The 26,491-nt window shown below is 43.9% G+C and overlaps 1 protein-coding gene across 1 annotated transcript in view; it reads right to left on the bottom strand.

Moving 5' to 3' along the window:
• The window catches only part of LOC146829594 (rho GTPase-activating protein 20-like), a 462,099-nt gene that overhangs the window by 271,816 nt on the left and 163,792 nt on the right, over positions 1 to 26,491 (bottom strand). The window contains exon 2 of the mRNA XM_085608292.1: positions 21,633 to 21,715. Coding sequence (XP_085464418.1) covers positions 21,633 to 21,715 — 83 coding nt within the window. The remainder of the gene's footprint in view (positions 1 to 21,632; positions 21,716 to 26,491) is intronic.

Genomic DNA, 26,491 nt, shown 5'->3' on the forward strand with positions numbered 1-26,491 from the left:
AGTTAGTTTTGGTTAAAAACCAAAAGGAAGGAGGTCACCCTTTAAAAGTGAAAATTTACACAGAACAATAAAAAGGGTTTTTATTCATTGAAGTCATAAAAGCCTATGAAAAAACATAGTGCTGGGCACAACCGCACATATTAAATTATTAATATTGGACTTTCAAAGCAACGGTGAAAACAGTGTGGGAAAACACACTTGTGTAAATACTCAGCAAAGACAACTGCATCATGTTTTAGTGTGGCGAACAACACTTATCCTAATGTGTCAGCAGCCTGTGGTTCATGGGGGACCCAAAAACGTAATTATAAGAATGACAGTTGGAAAGTCATTTTACCTCGGGATCAGGGCTCAATTAGGAGGTTCAGAGTCTCTCTTATTCTGGTGGCACCTCATCTCAATGGGCCCCCTCTTTGTCTGTCCCCTTTCAGCCACCTCTCTCACACCTTCCACCCTTCCTAACTGCTGCCAGCCTTCAGCCCACATTGGGACACCATTTTGACAGTGTCACTTATGTGGGTCCTGATAACTCACTCATAATCCTATAATTATGGAGCTAAACTCTCAGACCGTAGCAAGTCCTCTGCCACAAACTGGAAGGGGCAGTCAGTACTGAGCAGCCCGCTGCCTTCACCCCAGTCCTTCAACTGTCACGCTCCGATACACCCGGTCAAGAACTCTCAGCATTCTTATCATGACATCACAGTCACATGACCAGCCCAACTGTACAACTAGAATGCTAACTGCTGAAAGAAAATGGCACACTCATCCCTCTCTGAAAATACACTCATTAAATGGAATGCAACTCCTAGGGAATAAAATGAACAGTCAAATAAATTCAAAAGACATCTAGAATGAGGCACACAGTGAGCGTTCTCCATTCCCATTTCAGCACTTCTGGACCTATTGCCGGAGTGAGCCCTCTCCTTCCCCACTATGAAAACGTACATATTCCTGCCCTTTATGAAAGTAAATGTGTGCCCTAACCCAGGTAGGAAAACTACTTGATGGTGTGAACACCAGAAATTTACAAATGTATGATGTTACAACGCATACATTTACAACACATGCCTTTACAATGCAGTATTAACATCCCAACATCCTTTACAACGCATACATTTACATTGCATGCGACTACAACAAATTTTTTTAAACTATATTTACAACGCATTCCATTATATCGCATTATACCTTTACAACGTATACCATTACAACGCATACCATTAGTGTAGGGGTAAAAATTACTATTCTAACTCCAGGGGTTCAACAGTAGGGTAAGTGTTGGATAGTGTAGGGGTAAAAATTACTATTCTAACTCCAGGGGTTGCAACAGTAGGGTAAGTGTTGGATAGTGAGGGTTACTATGCGTTGTAATGGTATGCGTTGTAATGACATGCGATATAATGCCTGCGTTGTAGTGACATGCATTGTAGTGTCATGCGTTGTAGTGACATTCAATGTAATGGCTGCGTTGTAGTGACATGCGCTGTAAAGGATGTTGCGATGTAATGACTGTGTTGTGAATGTAGTGCGATGTAATGACTGCGTTGTAAAGGTTGTTTCCCTAAATTTACAGGTTGCAGACTATTCACCACCTGTTGCAGGTGCTCCTGCTCTGAAACACCAGCAACCCCCGACTGTCAGGGTATTTAGACACACATAAAATCTGGCCACACTTATGAAATGTTATATTTAAATAAATATAAGGGGCACTTTTCTGCACAAATACAATCCAGAGAGGCGTTTTACCTTTCCATGTGTGCAGCAGCATGCAGCACACATAGAAAGAGGAAAAATCGAGTAGAAATAAAATATTTTTCCTCGTTACGCCTGCTTTGGGGAGGCATAAGGTTTTGCCACTGCCACAGGTTTACTTGATTATGTAAATCTGAGGCCGCGTGCAAAATACATGGGTATTGCATGGGAAAACCCACTGCAATGCCTCCCTGGCACAGAGTAGGGGAACGTAGTGATTTGCGGTGCTATGCCTTACTCCATATCTATGAGGCCTTTCATCGCCTCATAAATATGATTGAGAGTCTTGCACCGCCAGAGGGTCAAAAAAAGAGATGCTTTGGCAGTGCAATCCTCTCATAAATAAGCCCCTTGATGCTCTGGACAAAAAACACGACTCCATTAGCATGTAGAACAGAGAAAACCCATTTAAGTAGCTGTTCTTTGCCTTTTACAAGGAAACACTTCCTGAGGTTGTAGGAGAGACTTTCAGTAATGCAGCTGGGGTGAGGGAGCCATAAGGCACCAGTGCGGCAGGTTCCTCCTCAGATCACACAAAGAGCTCACGTCATTAGCGACGGCCCCTGTTTTACGTCAGTAGGAACTGGCATCGAGTTCAAGACATGCTGAGGCGTGTGAAGTGACTTGTTCGCTGGCACAGTTTTGGGAACAGAGCTGGCGTCAAACCGTCCTGCTATATTTGACAACACAGGCTGATGAGAAGTTATTAGGATTTTTTTGGCTTCTGGACTGAGTTTGATGTCTTGCCTTATCTGTGGCACGTAGCATGCCTAGCCGACAACTTATTTTTATAATCATTTCTTCACAAATATAGCTTTAAATTTAGAATCATATTGCTAACAAAACCATGTTGTCATTGGCCTTTCTTTGAAGTATATTTCTGTTCTTAGGGCTGAAAACATTCTATGCGATGCCAAGGATGTTTCACGAATAAGGGATAATTCCATGGACTTTTGCCAGCCTGATTTATGCCCGGGTATCAAAATAAAGCCATGGTCCTTGGGCAGTATTTCTGTAAGGCCAATGATTACTGGCAACCAAAGACTTCTGCCTCCCCTACCCAGAACAAAGCTACTTTGCCAATCCACACCAAACAAGAACTTTACCAATAGATAACGGCAGTATGCTTGGAAAATAACCAGTGCAGGAGTCGCGACTGCTGAAAATATTAAAATATATAAGATTTGTTTTTTTAAAAAGACTTACCTTGTGCTGCTGGCCATCTCACGCTTCAGTGCTCCTCTACTCTCCTGCTGCTCCCAGCAGTCCCTGGGACAGACTTCCCATCCAATCCAGACGCTGCTCTCATGCTATGAGAGCAGTGGCTGGGATTGGCCTGAGCGGGCTGATTTGAGGCTCGCTCAGGTACGGGGAGTCTGTGCCATTTCTTCACCCAGCTGTACAATACAGCTGGGTTGGAGAAACCTAAGTGCGCATGTCTGTGTCGCCGGCCTTAGACGGCCGGCCAAACAGACATGTGCACTTACAGTGCCCACCACTCCTCCTTCCTGCCATGGCCCAGCTCTGCCGCTCCCCTCACACACACATGGCTCAGCAAGTCACTTAAAAAATAAAATGAACATAACATTGTTTTATTATCGTTTAATATTTTTAACTGCTGGCTTTGAGCAGTGGGGCGACGCTCCTCCGCCATTATGGAGGAGACTTTGCTGCAGTGTAGGGCAACATCATCCAGTCAAATACAATTTCTTTGAGGCACAAGTTAGTTGCTTTTGTTTCCCTTCTCTCAGTTTCACCTCAGTTGTGTCCATTGACAATTCCTACTCATGCTTGTACTGAGGTATTTCCACCTGTGCAAAGGCACATGTTATACATTTAAGCGTGGTAAAACGCCACTGATATTGTGAAACAGCAATTTTTACTTCCTTTGCCTCTCTTTTTTTCTACCAGTGCAATATTTGTTCCCACCGAGATCCCGTTAAACCAGTTTTGCGTGTGTTATATTCCAATTCAGACACAGGAGAGGGGTATACTGCTGCAGGAGTAATTTTCCAAACATTTACAGATTGTAAAGGGGCCAGAGAGGAGTTTGAGTTGCCACTAAATCTGGAGTATGTAGCTGTTCTCAAACATACCAGGGAAGCCTACCTTGGAACATCCCCCTCTTGGTAGTGCTTAATTTGTAAAAGAATAAGTGCTGAGTCCATAAACTTAGAAGCGTGCGTCTATCGCTATTTAATGTCAGCATGCAAAGTACTACAGTTGTGTAGTCTTGATTCCACCTCGTGGCTCTTTAATCTGCGTAGTCTTGATTCCACCTCATGCTTCTTTAATCTGCGTAGTCTTGATTCCACCTCATGCCTCTTTAATATGTGTAGTCTTGATTCCACCTCATGCCTCTTTAATCTCCGTAGTCTTGATTCCACCTCTTGGCTCTTTAATCTGAGTAGTCTTGATTCCACCTCATGCTTCTTTAATCTGCATAGTCTTGATTCCACCTCATGCCTCTTTAATATGTGTAGTCTTGATTCCACCTCATGCCTCTTTAATCTCCGTAGTCTTGATTCCACCTCAAGGCTCTTTAATCTGAGTAGTCTTGATTCCACCTCATGCTTCTTTAATCTGCATAGTCTTGATTCCACCTCATGCCTCTTTAATATGTGTAGTCTTGATTCCACCTCATGCCTCTTTAATCTTCGTAGTCTTGATTCCACCTCATGGCTCTTTAATCTGAGTAGTCTTGATTTCATCTCATGGTTCTTTAATCTGCGTAGTCTTGATTCTTCCTAATGCCTCTTTAATCTGCGTAGTCTTGATTCCACCTCATGCTTCTTTAATGTGAGAGGTCTCCCGGGTGGTAAATGCTCCCCCACAGTTATTTGTTTAGACCAACTACTCAGCTCAGTGTTCAGTGATGGCCATAGAGTGGTGGCAGGTGATTTTAATACATGTTTTGAACCTCTGGGAGATGAAGACGGGAAATTGACTGAGGCTGAGGATTCTGTATGGGGTATTCTCCAGTTGGAAATAACCCCCATTAAGAAATGGACCCAAGCAGCATTATACGTGAAGGGTCTCTGTCTTGAAAAGGGTTTGCGGGCTGCCAATGGCAGAACGCCTTCAGACAGGTCTGGGGCATTGACTTTTAATAATGGCAGAAGTTACAGTAGAATCGATTATATCTTGGTTAATTGTGAGCTCTGGTCGGCTGTTATTGATATGGTGGTGACAGACAGGATGGAAAGCGACCATAATCCCCTGACGTTGTTACTTTCAGACAGTAGTTTTAATGGCCCTCTAACCAATGACGGATGTGTCGTGCAAGCGCATGCCATCTTAACTAATGACCAGAGAAGGGTTCGCTGGCCCAAGATTGCTTCTAATGCCATTGCACAGGTAGCAATCAGGAATCTGGTCAATGTAGCCATGGATAAATTGACTAGCTGCGAATCTGACGCTGGGGTTCAGCGCAGCATCCCAGATATTCATAGAGACTTATTTGCAGGTCTTAAGTCCCTTTTTGTCAAGAGCATCCCTGTTAAAGGTAAATTTAAACCCATGGGGGATAACTCTTGGTTTGATATAAGCTGTAGAGAATCTCGCAAAGCCCTTTCACTAGCCATCAAATCTAGAATACCAGAAAGCATTAGGAGCTGTAGATCCGAGTATAAATCTGCCCAAATAATAGCCAAGAAAAATTGGGACGAAAATCGGTGGAGGGAGCTATTTGAGGCTTGTGAGGGTAGGAATATGTGTTCTTAAATGGGGCAAGAACCCACAGGATATGGTTCCGGTTAATTATGTTGATCCTGCTCAGTGGGTGTCCTTCTTCGAAAACCAGTTCAAGTCTAGTGAGACCCCTGGAAGAGCTCTGTGGCCTGATGCCGATATGGAAGAGTTACGGTTCGCCCCTAGCGAAGTGAAGGCAATCTTGAAATCTCTTCCAAGTGGTAAAGCCCCGGGCCCTGACTGCATTCCGGCTGATCTTTTTAAGCAGGACCAGGACCTTTGGACTCCATACCTGACCATCCTTGCTAATGCCCTGGCTGGTAGTGCGCTGATTCCAGATACCTGGTTTGGGGCAGAGATATTGCCGATCTATAAGAAAGGTGATCGCTCTGCCCCAGCCAATTACCGCCCAATCAGCCTCATAGACGCAGCCCAAAAAAATGTTGCTCGCCTTTTATTGGGCCGCATCCAGAGTTGGATTTCTGAGACCGATATTTTAACTCCACTACAGGCGGGCTTTCGCTCCCATGTTGGAACTATTGATCAGGCTTTTAGGTTCACCCTATTATATTGGAAAGAAGTATTACTTGGTGGTGGCATGCTTTTTGCTGCCTTTGTGGACCTTAAGTCTGCATTTGACTCTGTCCCAAGATTCAAACTATGGGAAGTTCTCCGGGCACTGTCTATGCCAACTGGCATATTGAGGCTGTTGACAAGACTACACGACTCTACATATGCCCAGGTTCGTTGGGGGAAACCAGGGGAGGTGACTTCTAAATTTGTAGTGTCCAAGGAGGTAAGACAAGGCTGTGTTCTGGCCCCTACCCTCTTTTCTTTGTTTATTAATGGGGTAATTGGTTATTTTTTTAATTTTCCGACTGACGTGCCAACATTGGCTGGTATGAAAGTTCCCTTGCTCATGTTCGCGGACGACACTCTCCTCATTTCTAAAACGCGTCAGGGGCTCCAGTTAGCACTGACCCGTTTTGAGTTGTTTTGCCGCGATCATGAGCTAGAGGTCAATGTGGGGAAGACCAAATTTATGGTCTTACGTGGTACCAGACCGGTTAGGGCCAAGGTCGAAATGGGAGGAGCAGTATTGGAGCAGACTTCTACCTTCACCTATTTGGGGGTTACCTTTTCTGACAACCTCAGTTGGAAGCCTCAGATTGACCACTATACTCTTAAACATACTCAACTGGGTGGAGCACTACTTAGGGAACATAGGCTTTCGGTAACTAAACCTATGGCTCCCCTGATAAAAATTTACGGGACTAAAATCCTTCCAGCTGTTATGTATGGTGCTGAAATCTGGGGTTTAGCAACTTGAATTCCCTGAGGCTGGCTCAAAATAAATTTCTTAGGTCTGCAGTAGGGTTACCACAGTCCTCGCCACGTATACCCCTCTTATATGACCTGGGTTGCCACCCTGTAGAGGACATGGTGCGGTTCAGGCCACTGGCGTTTTGGCGACGATTGTGGACCACACCCGAGTTGTCTCATTATGCCAATGCTTTGTCTGAAGTTAAAAATCATGGGGGCTCCCACAGAATCGGTTGGTTGTCTGAAATTAAATCTACCCTGACTGATATGGGATTGGGTGAATTGTGGTCTAACCCAGAGACAGCTGTTTTTCCCCAGAAAAAGATTTTTAGGGACACATATTGGCAGTGGGTTAAAGATAAGCATTTTGCCACCATGACTGGAGGCCCCCTGACCATAACATACCTGCCCAATAAGGATGACCCATATCTTGAGGTATACTGGGATCTAATCACAAAATTGCAGGATAGGAAACTTTATCATCAATTTTGATTAGGCACTTTACCGTTACGCTCCTTTACCAAAAATTGGTCTACCCCGGGTAATGACAGATGTCCCCATTGTGAGGATGTGACTGAAACAGTTGATCATTTCTTGTTTGTTTGCCCGGTGTATATCCACCCAAGAAAGCTGTGGTTACGCCCTGTATGTCGCAAACTTGGAATCAGAACAGTATCAAATGCTAGCAGAATATTGAAATCTGGTACTTCAAGTTTTGTGACTATTGGTGTGGCCAAATACTTAAACTGGGCATGGCTTTTACGTAATCGGTGTATCAGCCCTTAACCATTTCTTGCTTCTATCATCATTGGTTTGCTATGACATAAATTTTAAAAATGACATTAATTTTAATTCGACCAAGTCATTGTAATATTGTATATTTAATACTTTTTTATTGGTGTTTTTAATGTGAACATTTATTTATAGGTTTTTATGTATATTTTCCCAACACATATCTGTATGTTTTAATTTGTATTGATGGTTTTTTCTTAGTATGTCTTTTATGATGAAATATTCGCAATAAAGACTATTTTGACTTGACTTGACTTGACTTGACTTTAATGTGCATAGTCTTGATTCCACCTCATGCCTCTTTAATCTGCGTAGTCTTGATTCCACCTCATGCCTCTCTAATCTGTGTAGTCTTGATTCCACCTCATGGCTCTTTAATCTGCGTAGTCTTGATTCCACCTCATGCCTCTTTAATCTGCGTAGTCTTGATTCTACCTCATGGCTCTTTAATCTGCGTAGTCTTGATTCCAACTCATGCCTCTTTAATCTGCGTAGTCTTGATTCCACCTCATGCCTCTTTAATCTGCGTAGTCTTGATTCCAACTCATGCCTCTTTAATCTGCGTAGTCTTGATTCCAACTCATGCCTCTTTAATCTGTGTAGTCTCGATTCCACCTCATGCCTCTTTAATCCACCTCGAGATGCTCACTGCCCTTTATCTCTCTCTTGCAGGTATCTGCTTTCTCTGTCTTTTGCGTGTTTACAATCTTTGTCTTCTTCCTTTTTTCTCCTTGCATGTTTTTTCTATCTTGCTCTGGGCAAAAGACTGATTTAGAAAAATAAGTGCTGGTCCCCAAAAATGGTGAGCCTCACCTGGAACCACCGGCTCAAATTAAACACTGCCTCTTGGGTGGGAATTTATTGCACAAAGGTTCACAAGTGCAAGGCCATCTTGTGTGCATGACCTCGACTTGTAAATCCAATCGTATGTACGTGTGCATCGTAATATACAGACTCTCAGAAACCCTCGGGCAGATTGTATGAATGGACTCACAGCCAGTCTACACAAACTCAGTCCCACAGCAATGTGTGCCAGTGGCTTCCACGCTGCAGATACAAACCGACATCCCTCCAGCAGATGGCACTGGTTTTCCATGCAGGCAAAACAAGTTCCCTTCTGTCCTCCCCTCTTCAATAAAGCAGTTAATTTGAAGTCCAACTTTAGTAAAGGCAGAACACTGGATGAATGACAAATGTGTGCTGGAAGGGACAGACTCGTGCATCCGCACAATGCCTGTCGACTTCAGGATCTTCCATCCTGCCACGCTTCTCCTGACAATACAAGCCCGCGTGACAGATGAAGCCGGAATTCGCACTTGGGCTCCTGGTACTCATTTCTGACAAATAACACAGTGGAGCGAGAGAGAGAAGTGTTCTGGCGTAGGCCTCCTAAAGACGAAACTAATCTGGTATTGGTAGAGTTCCAGGAAACTGAGCCTCCAGTGAAACCGTCCTACCTATAAGGAAGCCAAGAAAATACTGGATTCCCATTGGAGATCCAGCCACAACGTTGCTCGCCCACACTTATAAGGAATCTCCATCCAGCTTGTCAATAACTTCATTTGGGCACAGGTGACTCCTTGAAGATCTCATAACCTTTAACATCCAACTAAGGCTTTGTTTGGTGTGGCGTGAGCCAAGACCTTTTTATTTTACCTAGATTTATGTATAACATGTCAGTCAGACCTTTTCATCCATTGGTCTGCTATTATGCCACTCACATTTTTCTTCCGCCCACTATAGTATGGGACAGTGGGTCAGCCCACTTCAGCCATTGGTTAACTTCACTGTGAGTGACAGCATTTGGTTCTTTCACAAGGATCGCATCCTCACACAAAGTAGTTCCCTTCAATGCCAGGGGCTACTTTGGCAATGTATGCTTTTTTATGCAAAAAAATATTTTTGCTTTTAGCAATTTTTTTTAATTGGCAAGGGCCTGACAGCTTCCCCGGCAGCAATAAAGTTTTCCAAACACCATGAAAAAGACCAAAAAAAGCATTAAAAAAGCCAAAAGGCAAGCAGGCAAGACCAGGTCTATTTGCTTTAGGCCAATTGCTGCTGTCAATATTAAAAGGGAACTACAATAGGCTGAAAAATAATGCCCCAAAATTAACAAAAGACCCCACTGTGCTGAACAGAAATAGCTGAAACTGCCGGTAAAAGGCAATGTTTACTGGCAGGCAAGCATACTTTCTGGCAATTTTATGGGCTCACTTCAATCCTCGATGCCTCTGCCTGTTAGTTTAAGCATTCCCTGAGCCAGACCACACACCGGCTACATCTGTCATCTGCCATGAGCTGTAACCCAGCTGCAACATTTTGTTCCCATATACATTGAGTGAAATATCCCCCACCTACTTTGTTCACCTCTGTTACACCACATACAACCCTCCCTACCTTTGACCTCGCTGCATGTACTTTGCCACATCATTCTTATAACATTGTAATCGGATCTCAGAGTCCTTTACTCTCTTTAGTGCAGTGAGCTGAAACCCTTGCTTTTAACTTTTGCTCACATTATTATTATTCATTTGGCACCTTCTTCTGTGTTGCTCCAAAAAGCACCTAATTCTCAAGAAACTCTCGACAGAACCCACAGCTCTGGCTTCTATTTAATTACGCAGCTTACTTGAATATTACAATCCTAGGAAGGGTGGATGTCCCTCAGATATCTCCCAGCTTCAACAATTTCTCAGCTTCAACCACAGCATTGGTTCGGTCACTATTATTTTCCGGTGACGCGACATGGAGCCTGATTTAGAATTTGGTGGACGGCTTTAGCCGTCCCAAGTGCCAGAGGATATAATGGACTTGTAATACGGCAAGCGGGCTATCCGTCACCAAACTCTGAATCAGGCCCATAACAGGGATGTAAGACCAGGAACAACCAAAGAAATGCATCAAAGCTCACTGTCTACAGAAGCAAAGTGCACTTCCTGTGACATTAGCAACCATGGTGCTTAAGGATATTTAAAGATGGCCGCTGGATGGGGCTAGAAGGGATAGGGACTGATGGATAAGTTAAGTAATCAATTTGCTAAATTTAAGTTAATCATGCTTAGGAGTAGGGAAGCTGCCGTTGAAAAGCACAAATTCGACTGAGACTGAATTTATGACCCCATGAACTGAAACATATACAAATTCTCGAAAAAAACAACGAAATCAGCAGGTTTTTTTCAACATTACCCTTTCTTTGCTACCAGTGTTTTTATGAAATGGAACGTTTTTCATCTTGATCAAAGACACAGTGTTGGCTCTCTGTCCCATCGACCTCAGAGGGATGAAAGGCTCCTGGGAAGGTGCCCTTGAACCTCGGGTTCTGCAGATGTTCTGAGGTCGCGTCCAGACAGCTGGGCTCTTCAATCTATTTAACACAAGGTCATCTTACCCAACACTTCCACCAGATGTTGTGCTGCATCTTACGCCCATTAAAGCGCAGTGTGGCTCCAACCGCGCTATAGGCTATTCAGGTCATTTAATAAAAATACTACCTGGGGTCCTTTTTAATAGAGCCCATACCTCTGGTGGCGATTTACAGATGCTTACTAGTGTTACAGAAAATGTGCCTTTTAGCCAAAGATGGATTTCATCTTTGAAATTGTAGGTATATATTTTTTATAAAGCATCGTACAAGCTTTCAATCAAGTCTGTGGCACCAGGATATGTTTCCACCTAACTTCCCACTGGATTCACACATACCCTCTGAAAAAATGGTTAAGGTGTAATGTATGCATTTGGTTTGTTTCGTGTGTAAACTCATCATCCGCCATACGTTCAATCACATGGGTTTATGTAACCGATATTGTCCTTAAGTACAGCTGGTTCATTATGTGCATTGTTACTTGTATTTTTCTTTATTTGTGCCGTTTTATATAGAGTAAAAGTGGTTTTAAGGCATCGGAGCGCTTTACATGTGCAAGAGATCACATTACACAAGGTCAATTTTTTGCGTGTTTTTTAGGCATGTGGAGATTAAGGGCCTCATTACGAGTTTGGCGGTACGTGGACCGCTATCCTGCTCCTGGCAGTAGTGGTCCGACGGCATGGTCCGTCCGCCGTGTTACGAGTTGTACGCATTGGCTTTGCAAAGACTGCTGCTGAACCGCTGGCTCTACTAGTAGACTGCCAGGGTCGCGGTCGGCAGAAGTCAGCCTCCACAGAGCGCTACAGAGGCTCAACACTGTCGTCTGTATTACGAGTTGGCTATCCCATGACCCGACTGCAGTGGTTGGACCTCTGTCCAAAGGTCGGTGGAGAAGAAGGATTTGGGTTGAATGCTCATCCTTTCCTGTTCTTCGCAGCAGATCGCGAGGTCGATCCCTTTCTCCAGGTCCCACCTACACAGCAGCATGTACACCCCGAGAAATAAAACCCTGTCAGTAGTGAAATACAGGTGAGTACTTTGGTAAAATATACCCATTACCTGGACTGCCCAAACATAGGTCAGACTCCGGCAATGGGTAGGTGGTATTTTACTATATGTCTCATGCATATGTGTGCATTCGACCCAAATGCAGTCAGAATGCACACACAGTCATCGATATATATAGGAATACATTGCCCAAATCGAAAGAGCGCCGCAGGCACACCGCTGGACCCTGGGGAAACCCGTAACATGGCGGTCGGAAGGCCAAAAGTGAAGTGGGAACTTGGAGGGCGTTGACACGGTCCTTTGGCGGTCGGACTGCCGAACTCGTAATAAGATCCTAAGTGATTCAAACCTGGCTCCCAAGTTCCAAAGGCAGCTGCTCATGGCAGTTATGCCACATCTCCCCCCGAAATAAACTAGAACGCCTCTTAACATCCCCCGAGATGTAGTGAGAGGAAGTGCACCAGCTTTTAAGATGATAGTTGTAGTCTCAGGCAGCCTAGACATGCTTGGCTACTTTTCGTGGCACCCTTCCACCGCTTCAAGAATGCCTAGCTATATAATTGTAGTTTAGCTACTCAATCACAAACTCCGTCACTCACTCCCACCTCCAAATGGCTTAGAAACATTTCCAACAGATAGCCCTATCCCTACAGGGCCAGCACAGATTTTGATTTTGATTTGTTCTGCATTCCATCCATCAATTGTGTGTCTTTTGCTTTCTCGCCCTAAGTGCGCCAGGTATGCCCAGACATGGGTCCTGGGCTCACTGTTCCATTGGAATCAAGCTATCCTGGCTGAAGAGGGGTGAAACCCCGAAACCGGTCCTAGGATGCTCGTTTCCGGTCCAGGGAGGACCTGGCTTGGCAGTTCGGGCTGGACTGTTCCCATGAGGCACAGGGTCAAGACTGATTTGCATATGGCCAGGTCTAAACTGGGGTGGCATGGTGAGAAAAAGAATGATGGATTTAACCCAGATCTCTTGACTGGGGGTGAATGTTTTGATTTGTTCTGCATTCCGTCCATCAATTGTGTGACTTTTGCTTTCTTGCCCTAAGTGCACCAGATATGCCCAGACGTGGGTCCTGGGCTCACTGTGCCACTGGAATTAAGCTATCCTGGCTGAAGAGGGGTGAAACCCCCGAAACCGGTCCTAGATAATTGTTTCTGGTCCAGGGAGGACCTGGCTTGGCAGTTCGGGCTGGACTGTTCCCATGAGGCACAGGGCCAAGACTGATTTGCATATGGCCAGGTCTAAACTGGGGTGGCATGGTGAGCAAAAGAATGATGGATTTAACCCAGATCTCTTGATTAGGAGTGAATGTTTTGATTTGTTCTGCATTCCGTCCATCAATTGTGTGTCTTTTGGCCAGCACAGATTGCCTAGTACTAAGAATCAATTTATAAATTGACATTTATTTCAAGCAAAGCAATATTTAATCTAATGTGAGCCAAATGATGGACATACATTGTGAGATTCAGAACGACGGGTGTCCTTTTTTACTTCTTATAAGAATAAAGCATTAATGTTCCTTTCTCTCTTCCATGCGATAGGAAGGAGTGCAGAGAAGGGGGTCGGTACTCATGATTCTTGTGAAGGTACTTATGGACTTTTCTATCGCATGTCTGCCCTGGGACAGCATGTATCTATGGATTCATGTACAAGTTTTGTGTAGTCCCACACATCACTTTGGTCATTTCAAAGAGCTTGTAGAGAAACAAATCCAAAAAAACCCATAAATGATCAGTAAAGATTCTGGTTGGCAATTCCACCCCTGCACTGTGCAATCATGAGTGTCACTCCTCACAATTGGGAATAACTTTGCGCACCAAGAGTTAGCAATTCCCTTTCCGTATCATTATCCCGTATTCTAGGCACTTTTTGGTTCCCATTTTCTATCTACACATATCAGGTGGTAAATGGCAGTAGGGGCTGATGAGGGTTCCCAGGTTTGGTCTTGTACAGCAGGGCAGGGGCTGCTAAGGAGGAGCTTTGCACAATCACCAGGTGTTGTGAGAGGAGGTGGGGAGGTGGCTAGCCATGTCTATGGCCTCTACCTCCCTCACACCTGATAAAATCAAGCCCGGTATGCCACCACTTAGGGAGTTCAAGTTCAAGAATACTGGGCCACATGGAATTGGCCAGGTAGTATCCCTCCCATTGGTACCACGCCGGCCAACCCATAAACGGTACCTTCGTGTTTTCTATAGCTAACAGAAATTAAGAAGACATAAATGAAATTGAAGATGAACAAAAAATTGTGATTGTTTGCTAAATGATAAATAGAGTGTAGTTGCATCACAAGTCAAGGGATGGTGCATTGACAACCAACTCATTCATTTCCTAGCATGCCCTCCAATAATATTGATTTTGTGATCCTTTGATTTATTTAAATTAATGAGACTCCAGATGTATCTAATTTAGCGCTCCATTGGAATTTTTGACCAATAGCATGGTGATGCACAAGCTCTACTGATAGTTCTACATTTTGGGAAACTGAGCCATCCATTTAATGTAGTCTTTATTTTGTTTTCATGTTACTTGCACAGTCTGATGCTTACTTATTAGTACTACAATATCTTTAGAAGGATTTTAGTCTTTAAACTTTGTCCACATACCCAGTTGCTGCATTTTCTTTCGAGTGGTACCTTCAGCTACTAAGAAGATCATCGGTTCTTCATTAAGTGGAATTATTTTGAAGAATCTTCTTTAGATCTTACTCCTAAACATGTTATCATACATACCAAGCCTGTGTATTTTGAATATTTTATATTACCTCAACATGCCAATTGTTTTACTTGACAATTTATTACTTCTAAAGTTTTATGTCACAAAATTGAATTTAAAAAAATTCAAAGACTAGATTAAAAAAATTGGGAATAATAGGATAGGAAAGGGTAAAGAAAACAGACAAAAAGGGAAAATGAAGATGAGAAGGAAAAGAAACAAGCATTGGCATAGCCAATAGGTCTAGCCTTTGGGATCTTACAAGTATTTAGTTATGCAGCAGGTCCCAAAGGCAAGACCTATTGGCTATGCCAATGCTTGTTTTATTTGATTCTCGGTCACTTCAAATAGACAGCAGGTAGCGTTCAGGAAAAGCCACTAGGTGGCAGAATGGAGCTTTAGAGATCTAAACTCGTGGGCGTTCATTTGAGTTCCGCCAGTATTTAGGGATGCTTTAGTGTGCAGGGGTGGAGGTGCGTGAGGTGTTTATTTGTATCAATAAAAGCAAACAATTTAGGGGTGGGGAGCTATGCTATTTGAGGACCGGGTCTGTCCATGGCTATTTCACACTGACACCGATTTCGGCAAAAACAATCTTGAAACAGTACTTTTCAGATTAAGGCGCACTCCTCTGTCATTCAACTGCATATTAACATCCACTCAAACAAGGACGCATTTGCAATGCTATGTCTGCGTGTTCCTGGGCAGGGAGTAGTTTACAGGCAAGGCCGCTGCCCTGCCCAAGGGAGTATGGCGCCTCGCCTTTGTACTGAGTGAAAGGGGAGAGGCTGCTTAATGACTGGGTTTGCGCCTTGTGCAGGTCCTTCGCCTTGTCCAGGATAGCCCGCTACGGTGTCTGCTAATCAAATGCTGGACTTGTAATTAGGAAGTGGTCTGGCTGCCGTTTCAGGGAAGGGAGTGTAACACAAGCCTGTGCTTAGGGCAGGCTCCAGCTGGCAAGAGACGCGAAGGAAAAGTGCATCACGGCTCTATGGTAAAGCAAGTATACCAGGCTTGTTTCACACTAAAGCAGGCATGGCACATGTTAACATGAAGCGGGTGCCATTACAGCTCAAGGGCAGGACCCCGCGAGTGGTGTGCGCGGTCCGGCATTGTGAAAGTGAAAGCATGCAAGGAGCTCCGAAAATAAAAAACAAGAAGCGGCCGCCGTTACTGCTCAATAGCAGCATCCCGCGAGTGGTGTGTGCGGCCACCACTGCTGAAGCGCGGGGTGCCGGACTGCTTGCACTTTCAAGCCAGAACAAGTTGCAGGAAAGGGACATCGCAGCACTTTTTTGTTTAACACAGTACAAAAGTACACATTTGCTTAACATCCAAACAAAAGTACACTTTTGTTTAACACAGTGTCACAATGCAATTAAAACCGAAAGCAATCCGAACAAACATACGGTACAATAAGAAAAAGCCGCGCCAGAGAAAAGAAAAGCACGTCAGCCATTGTTTAAGATAAACGCGGTAATAGGAAAAAAAAGTGCTTAGCGGCTAATTAAGAGACACTGTCTCCCATCACAAGTAAAAGATCCAATCCTTGGGGGCGGGGCCAAAAGTGGACAGGGTAGCAACCAGGAGGGATTAAAATACCTCTGGTGCAATCATCACACTGTGTTTTACATAATGCATTATGCAAAACGATGCGCACCAATCAAAATTGCAGGCAGAGCTAAGACATTACTTCTGGAACCGTATTGATTCCAAGAAGACCTTGCATGGCGAGAGCAGGGCATGCGCGCTGCTAACGCCAGGCGAGACCTAAAAAGTGATGTATGGGGAAAACAAAAACGAGAAACTAGAGGAGAAATACCAGAGATAAAATTCAAAAGAGGTGGAGAGAAGGGGGTGCATAAGGAAATAAAGGGTGGTGGGAACATGAGGGAAAAAGAGAACTATGAGGTGTTACTAGTAAAAAAACTAAATATTTATTTCCATGTTGAAGGAAAATAGGACATTATGAGGTACTAAATAGAATTATAGACTAAAAGAAGTAACATTATAAATAATACTGCTGAAAGCCTTGGTGCATATTTAAAATCCTGTTATAAGCTGAAAAATGAGTTAAGAGTCACCCTTAGCAGCATCTTGTGGAAGGCCATCTCTGATCCAGGAAGCACTCAGGCACACAAACCAGGCCCTAACGACGTTTCAGGCAGGGGCTCTTTGGCCTCTAACACTCACTTAGTCAGCTTTAAACAGAGGTATAAATTGAGTAGCAAAAAAGCTCTCCTCTCTCAACGACAAAGTGCTGCTGTCAAAAAGGTCCCACACCTGGATGAGAATAGGCACATACAGTCTCTTAAAGACTCAACCGTACCTTGGGGAACAGTTTGGGCAAAAGGCAAATCCACCGGTTGGGTTACTTCCCCTCACGATGCAACTCTCCTGTCTGGAGGAGAAATTCCATCGAGATCATTGTTTACACTTGCCCCGCCTTAATGACAGAACGATAATGTCTGTTGAAACCGCACTTCATAAGGATCGAACACGCACATGCCGGCAGGCAACCATGGCCAGCCTACAAGGAGAAGATCTAATGCTCTACTGGAAATTCATTACATTTATGAGTCTGGTGGAAAGTAAATTGACCAAGCTGGCCCCAGTGAGTGGTCATTCTCCAACGCCCAGGGTTACTGCACTCCACCCTCTCAATAGCCCTAGGGTATTACGTTTTGGTGTGCCCTCCATTGCGTGGTCACGTCTCGCATGTCTCTTGCTTGTTCATCCACTCACCCTCCCTTGGTTCACCAACCCTGTAACCCGCACCAACCCTTGGCGGCAAGGGTGTTTCATCAGTTATACTGTTACTCACTCACTTCCTTTTTTTAAATGCATGCAATAAGCAATTTATTTTTTACTCCTCTGCCTGAAGACCCGACGACCTGCTCATGGCTTAGCGCATATCTGCGCTGCGCTTACTTTTTTCTGCTTATGCACTAAGCGCTTTCCTTGCGACAGTTTATTAACGTCTTTGTGAGTCTTGCGGTTTTTTAAATGGGCAACACGTGTACTGAACTATTTTTACCAGCGAACGAATAAGTCACAGAGATCAACGCTACAGATGGACTTTTTATTGTATTTTCTATTTTAACTGGTGTTTTATTTCTAAGTGTTACTTAACTGAACAATAAAGGTTAATTCATTCATTCATACTGCTGGAAGTAAAACAAAATCTACGTTATGTGGCACATTTCAATGTTTCTGAATCTCACCTTTATCTTAAAGTTTACGCAACTACTCTCGTATCCTGGGAAACTGAGTAACGTGTTACAAATCGCATTTAATCGCCAGTTCCATAATTTTGAGACTTATTCGTTTAATGGCTTTGTGGAGTTTATTTGAAACAAACTATTCCCCTTGTTTCTTTCTGTACACATAGGGATTACCAATCTTTCCGTTTCATTTGCTCTAGGTTAATGTTGTTTAATATCTTCATTCCTGTTCACCTTCTCTGTATATATGTTTCAAAAGATATATATATAATTTAATGTGTTTCACTTTGCTATCCACTTGCTGCTGGGGCACTCTCTGAACACCGTGTTGCCGTGCTCCACCTTTTCTTTGTTAAAATGTTGCTCTTTCCCCTCCGTGCCTTCACTGACATCATTTCTGTCCTACTATTAATCACCATCATTGAATAGGGCTGTGTCACGTGGCCATTTTCTACGATTTGTTTGAATCAAATGACATTCTATGCCTTCAGTATGATCCTCTAGGGACTCCACTTGCACACGTCCCAGGGTCGCAGCCCATAACTATTATTTATTTGCATGGATTTACTAAAATTGCGCTGAGCCTGAGGAATTCTACTATTTAGAAATCAAATCAATGCACTGTAATGTGCACATGTAACTATCTGTGCTTATTTGAAGAACAAGCTGACGTCACTAGAGGGGAAGTGAGCATAGATGCAGAACCACATCCGCCCCATGTTAGAGAGGCATGTCCTGTGGAATAACCACTTCCTACTGGTTTGAGGTGCTAAGTGAAATACCACTTCCTGCTAATCTGATGTGGGCAGCAAGAAGGAAACTCACACGGAATCATGTGTGTGTGTAAGGGTGGTAGAGCCCCCTCCCCTGCACACACCAGCGGTGGTCCGCCATCCAGGGGTGCTGGAGGGCCTTACAGGACCACAGCTATGGAACCTCCATGAGATGTAATCCTGGGGGGCATGTATTGTTATGTTATGTTATGTTATGTTATGTTACTGCCATTTATATAGCGCAACAGCTGCCCCAGCAAAGGGGCATTCCGGCGCTGTCAGCAAGGCAACTAACGCAAAAAAAGGAGACAGAAACTACATGCTGGGAAAGAGGTGGGTTTTTAAGGCTTTCCTAAACATCAAATAATTCGCATATTTTCGAATGTGAGTGGGCAATGTGTTCCAAAGGTAGGCTGCCCTACTACGAAAGGAACGGCCTCCTGCCCGCACTCTCAGGAACCTGGGGACCCTCACCAAGTGCTGTCCAAGTGACCGAAGCTGTCGTGTGGGGGGTACTCCCCAAATTTTCTGGCCACCAAAGCTCACTTCAAAGTCCATGGTCCTTTCCTACCAACAACACCTCAGATTTACTCGCATTCAGCTGGAGGCAGTTAGTTGTCATCCATTCAGCGACCACCGCCAGGTCGCCTCGAAATTTCAGGGCGTCCCTTTTGGTGTCGCTAGAAAGAGCTACCACCAGCTGAGTGTCATCAGCGTAGGAGACCATGGTCAGTCCTCTGTTTCTCGCCACTGCGGCCAGCGGTTGGACATAAAGATTGAATAACAGGGGACTGAGGGAGGAACCCTGTGGGACACCTTGTTTGATGGAATGGATGCCTGAGGAAAAAGGGGGGACAGCAACCCTAAAGGACCTTTCACTAAGAAATGAAGAGAACCACTTTAGGGCCGAGCCAACAATCCCCGCCTCCTCCAAACGTTGTAACAAAATGGCATGAGACACCGTGTCAAACGCAGCGCTAAGATCCAACAGGATCAGCGCCATCTGGCCAGCGTCTAATACAGACCAAAGATGCTCTCTCACAGCCAAGACAGCAGACTCTGTATTGTGATGTACTTGGCTTTATATAGCACTTCATACCCCTGAAAAGACTCTAATGTGCCTCCGCCCATGTATGACAAACTCCTGTGCGGGGGCACTGTTGATGGAAGAGTTCATATGTGTTATGTTGTCCATATGGGTAGGGTTTTGATGTTGTGCATAAGGATCAGTTTGTGTTTGGCTCTGCACTTATGCATGAAGGTGAAAGGAGGGAATGGTTTGCTACTTAAGCATCAGTTGTAAGATTGTGCATGGATTGAAAGCGTGTGAGTGCATTGTGGCCTTTGTGGGAAGTGTTTTAGTGCCATGTGTGTATGGAAGTGACTGTTCAGACCATGCTTCCGCAAGCATGTAGGTGCGTATATGCATGAGTGTTGGAGAAGAATGAGGAATGATACAGTCATGCATGCACATACCTATATTTAGAGTCTATTGTGTAGGTCGAACCACACTGAATATGGTGCCTAGGCAAGTTCCATATGGGTGCATAAGAGGAGCTGCCCATATGAATCAGTACTATGCAACCGCCCATGTTACTTGCTCTGAGGAGTTGGCACAGTGACAGCAGAGGTGCAGCCAAGACAAATGATCATTATGCAGCCAGCTGCGGGCTCGGCTCCGGGGAGTCACCTACGAGCAGCAGGGAGCAGCGCATGCGGATGAGAAATTAGGCAACCGCCCATGGTCCAACCCTGTGGAGTTCAGTCAGGAGTGACAGGCAGCAACCTGTAGGAATGAGCATTACACCGTCAGCTATAGTAGATGCTGTAATGAGTCCACTGCGGAGTGTCAGAGGGGCAGCCATGGTGCATGCCCTGGTGAGTCCACCCAGGTTAAGCAGAGAGCAACCCATAGGAATGGGCCTTGAACAATAAGCTATGCTACAAGTTCTGAGTAGTCTCATAAGTCCACTCTAGAGTGACCCAGTGGCAGCCGGTAAGTTTTGGAGGGAGGGGGGTGGACGGGACACACACAGATGCACACATACACTTAACACTCACAACCATGCATTCACACATGAGCGCACACACACACAAACACATTCATTCACAACACACCCAAACATTCATACATACACGCACCCACGCACCAAACAATAACAAATAACAAAACACATACTTACCTCAAGCCAGCTCTGCCTCGGCGGTTCCAGAAGGCTTGGGACTGCTTCCTTCCCTCAATGGCTGACCTAAGGTGAGCCCATGAGGGAAGGAAGCAGTCCCAACGTCATCACAGAGTGGGATGGGGTCAGTGAGACTACTGACCCACCCTACTCTGTGGTGAAGTGTCACTGATCGACACTCGACCCTGGGAACTTCAGGGCTTAAAACTGAAGTGCCCAGATGCGAGGATATTAGTGACGCTACCCCTCATCAGTGAGGGGAGGGCCCCCAGGACATTTGCTGAGCTGTGGACATTGCACCCACAGGAGCTGTGACTTCCTCAGCCCAGCAAAGTTCAGTTCAGGCAGCCAGGAGCCAGCACTAAATGCGCATGTCTGACTCCTGGCTGCCTGTACTGAAAGTTAAGAGTGTCTGTCACGCTGACCTTTGTTCAGCCTGATAGACACTGTTCATACGGGGCAAAAGGTGGAGCGGCGTGGCCCCTCTACCCAAATGGACCGCCGAGCCTGAATTGACCTACCATAGGGCATGTAATTATGGTCCACCCAGGTTAAGCAGAGAGCAACCTATAGGAATGGGCTTTTAACAATACGTCTTGCTATAATTCCTGAGGAGTCTACCTTGGTGTTCCAGGGAGCAATCACTAGAAAGGGGCATATATAATTGAGACAGCACTGTGGACACCACTGGAAACTCAAGATTATTTTTTATGATTTTTATCAATAATAAAACAGCATTTTTACTATTTAATAAATTCAAACAAATATTTAGTGGATTAAAGTAGCAAGTCTTACCTGGAGTGCGCCTTGGACTTGCTGAGAGCTTTGCTGATGGCGGAAGGGGTTGAGCGTCTTCGTTGGACTGAAGTCTTCATCTTCTGTTAGAGAAAAGAAGAGAAGATGCATCAGGGGGTTGCGCTCACTTGACAATGTAGATAGGTCAGAGTTGTGTCTAAAAGTGATGTTTAGGAGGTACACAAATTGGATCACAGATAAAACTAGTGGGGACACCTACAAAGGGTAATTATAAAAACCGTATATATTTATATATATATATATATATATATATATATATATATATATATATATATATATATATATATATATATATATATATATATATATATATATATATATTCACTGAAACAACCAAAGGTTACAGGGGGGTTATTGTTAGGTTGATGTTTTACCCATAAAAAGCCATAGAAATTCAGCATTATAGCTAGATTTATATTAAGAAACTATAACTTGTGGTCTAAAGTTACTTTACGGCACGAGTTATAATTTCTTTAGATAAGTATACCTATAAGTATAACTATAACTGCTGAATTTTAGGGTTTTGTGTGGGTAAAATGCCAACCTAACTATAATGTACCTGTAACCTTTGTTTTTTTCAGTGTATTTCTATGTTCTTTTTATTGCAAAGTAATACATAATTACCATACAGGGCCTTGCTTTTCCCCAGACCCGAGGGTACCAGTAGGTACCCGTGGATCCGTAGAGGATCTATGTCCCTAGATATGTATACATTTCTTTCTTTAATAACTCCCAAACTACTGAGCAGATTTCCTCTAATTTATAAACGGGGCTACTTCTAAATAAAGATCTACCTTTCTGCAGAATTTGGTGTAAATCCGTTCAGCGGTTCGTGCTGTAGTTGAGTTTAAAAACTACAAAATCCACATGGACATTGCATGGGGAAAAATGTTTTGCGACTCCCTTTTTTCTCAACCCCCGCTTGGCGAACCACATCTAAACTTTTATATGTGTTTCCTCCTGCATAGCGGGAGGTTAAAAAATTCAAACACAGGTTTCCCTGTCCACGCCAGACAGGAAAACTGCTATGTCCCGGGGTGAGTTCCCTGGGACAAAGCTTGTGAGCTTGCCCCGGGGAATGGTGTCCAGGGGCCATAGAAGGCTTGAGGAAGGGGGCCGCACGGCCACACTCTCCTTAAATTGGAAATAGCGGCACTGGGTGATAGGGTCCCCATGGCCTTTTAATGGCTCGGAGAGAGACGCCATTCCCCTTTTTGGAGCATTTCGGCCCTTGGGTGGGCTCCCCGGGGCCCTATAAGGACTTGAGGAGGGGACTGCATGACTTCCCTCATCTGTTCTGGATTCCAACCCCACAGGAGTGAGATGGCTCAAGGGAAATAAAGCTCCCTGAGCCAATCAGAACATTCTATATTGTAATTGGCACTCCCACAAGAGTCTCTTGTGCCTCTCACAGACCCAACCGTCCAGATATACAAATATTTTTGATCCTTAATTTCTCAAAAATTACTGAACAGATTAACACCGAATGACCAAAAGCACAATCTGTGTATCACGTTTGAGCTTCCTGCCAAATTTGGTGTCATTCCACTTAGTACTTTTTGCTGTAGCCCTTCTTAATAAAGTCGATGGAAAATGCATAGGGATTTTGCGTTTTGGGACCCCCCTTTTTACTTGGCCCCCCACTTAATGGATCATCCTGAAACTTAGCTTGCACAAAGAAGTTGAAAAGTAGCACCTTTTTGCAAAGTTTAGTGGAGATTCGTCAAATGGGGCAAAAAACACCTCACAAAATTCCTATGAAACAGCTGACTTAACTATAACTACCCAGTATTCAATATATATATTAATATACATACATACATACATACATATATATATATATATATATATATATATATATACATACATACATATAGATAGATAGATAGATAGATAGATAGATAGATAGATAGATAGATAGATAGATAGATAGATAGATAGATAGATAGATAGATAGATAGATAGATAGATAGATAGATAGATAGATAGATAGATAGATAGACAGATAGATATGGTAATAAGAATTTAAGTTAAAAAGACCTTAGAAATTCACTGAATAAATCAAAGGTTAGAGTGGCGTTATAGTAAGGTATGGTAATATTATCTAACTTTATGTTAAAATTCACAGAAAAAAACAAATGTTACAGTAACGTTATAGTTAGGCTTTGTATTAATATAATAATATTTTAAAACAAAAAAAAGTTATAGTTTACTGAGCTAACTATAATTTGTGCCCCCGCCGTTCACTGCTTATGACTTTACTTATAATAGAACTCAGGACATGGTAAATGACATCATTGAGGACATCACCGGATGTGCCTTCAATAAGGTGGCAGAGACAGCACCAGTAAGCAATAACACAAACACCTAAGGACGACCAGTAGGCCGAAGGAAGGGAAAGAGTTACCTAACGGCAGTGACACCGAGGGGCAATGTGGGAGCCATAGGGAATAGTCTATAGTCGCAAAGCAGAAACACCATTGGCACGCCTGCATGACCAGAAGGGCCTCAGATGTTATACATCGGTGGCAAGGGAAGCCTAGAAGCTACTGTGCTCAACCCAAAGGTGCCTTCACATCCAGAGCACAGACAAGTCCTGTGACTTATGGTGCTGTCAGTGATTTAAGGTGTGATAGTGTTGCCAACCTGGCTTATGTATGTGACTAGTAATTTAGGGCCTATATTATGGCATGATTTATGGTGCATATCAATGATCTCGAGTAGGTCATGTTGCATTATGACCCATCCTGTGATGTATGACTGGCAGCGTATAAAACGGAAGCCTTTTATCTCCACCCAAGAAATCTGAGTCTGATTGATTGGGAGGGTTTGGGGGTGGAGGTGGAGGTGGGATATGGAATGGCTTCAAGAGGCCTGTTCGGACCACTTTTTTTGAGCGGGTTTGCACCTTTTTCCATGGGCTGGAATGTACAGTAGTGCAAGTTGCCATAGATTGCTGTATTGTTACTTCCTGATACATATCCTCTGAGATGGCCATACTAACATTGATGTCATTTCCTGTTACATTGCCCTTTGGGATACGTATAGAGTCGCTGATTGCTTTACTGTCACTTCCTGGTATATAATTCTATGGGATGCCTATACAGGTATGGATTACTTCAATCTTACTTTGCATACCTTGCAATGATGATTGCGGAAAAATAATTGAAAATGTTTACACCCCCCAAGTCAAGTATGCCTCTGTAGAAGGAAAGGTTTGGGGTTAATTGGATGTGTGACTTTACAACACATGTATTTACCACGCATGCCTTTGCCACGTGTTCTTTACTATACATGCCTTTACCACGCATGGCATATATAGTTAAGGTAAGTTAATATTATATAAGTTATATATATATATTTTAAAACATTTATAATATTGTTTTTCTTTTTAGGGGGTGACTCCCCTAAACCCTCCCTTTTTTAAAAACTACTTTTATCCCCCTATACCTCCTACCCACACTTAAACCCTAAAAATACCCTTACCATCCTAAACTTTTACCCACCCCTAAACTCTAAAAATAACATTACCAATCTATACCCCTAACTACCCTTGAACACAAAAATGACTTGTACCACCATATAAGCCTACCCACCCCATAACTCTTAAATAGCCCTTACCACCCTATACCTCTATCCACCCCATCATTGTTTGTGTGAGATGGCTGTATTTGAAATGATCTGGCTCTGAAGAGGGAGGGGTATCCAGCAGGCTGGGGACATAAAACACCTTTCTGTTTAAAACCCCTTTTTCCATGGCGCTGTTTGCAGGCGCTGAGCCTCACCCCGGCGGGACTGGCACTGCAGATGGGGCAGCGGAACCACCCTTTGTCTGACAGATTCATCACCGCGTTGTAATGTACACAATGGAGCAGAAGGAAGTGTCTGGCTCTAAGCTCAAGGGCTTCAAGGAGCACTTTGTTTATATAATGCAGCCGTGCCCAACATTTTACAAAAACAGTCTGCTGCAACCTCAGGGACCTTTCCAGCAGCTTGGCTGGGACGCTACCATTGCTCTTCATGCATGCCAAACAAAACTAAACCCACTAGGAAGGAATAATGTGAGGCAACTTATCTTCAGGCTTCCCACCTGTCTAGGACAGCGCACTGATTTTCGCAACTCCAGGCAAAATATCATTTTCGCCACTGTAGCGCTCCCTTCTTCTAAAACAAGGCAATTTTATGGGGCCTTCTGTTGCAATATGGCGCCACCTATTGGCGTAAACCTAAAGCTCTGGACTTGCCTTCTGGAAGCTCCTGGCCTGACACCTAAGACGGGGCACGACTGTACTTTTAGGCTCAGTGCGACAGAAGTGAAATGAAATTTTTTCAAGCGCACTATATACCCAAAGGCGTCTAGACGCTAGTCTCTTGAAGGTAACTGCTGAAGAGAAAGGAAAATCCAATCAATGAATAAATAACCAGGTTTTAAGTGTTTCCTGAAGGCTAAGAATTCAGTAAAATCTCCAACAAGGACAAGCTAAGACAGTCCTCTCTGGTGGCATTTGTTTCCTGTATCATCAAAGTTGTGTGTGACACAGTACTTGGTAGTGAGTTTGCACCCTGCACCATTGCGTTACATTCTGCGATCCTGGCTTTTTAAAACTCGATTTAATACTCAGGGGAGGCCAAGCGGATGAGCTGTAGAAGATTCCAGCTAGGAGTGTGTGAAACGTGTAATGCCCGCTTGGCTGTTGCCATTTTGTGTGCAGAAAGAACACATGATTCAATTGTAGAACACAGAGTTGGCACACCTCTACTTAGCCATCGCCTTGTGAGTGAATGGTTAGTAAGGCAAACATCACTGGGGAAAAAGTGACTTCAAAATAAATGAGCTT

Source organism: Triturus cristatus, chromosome 5_2 (assembly GCF_964204655.1).
Source record: "Triturus cristatus chromosome 5_2, aTriCri1.1, whole genome shotgun sequence".
NCBI lineage: Eukaryota > Metazoa > Chordata > Amphibia > Caudata > Salamandridae > Triturus > Triturus cristatus.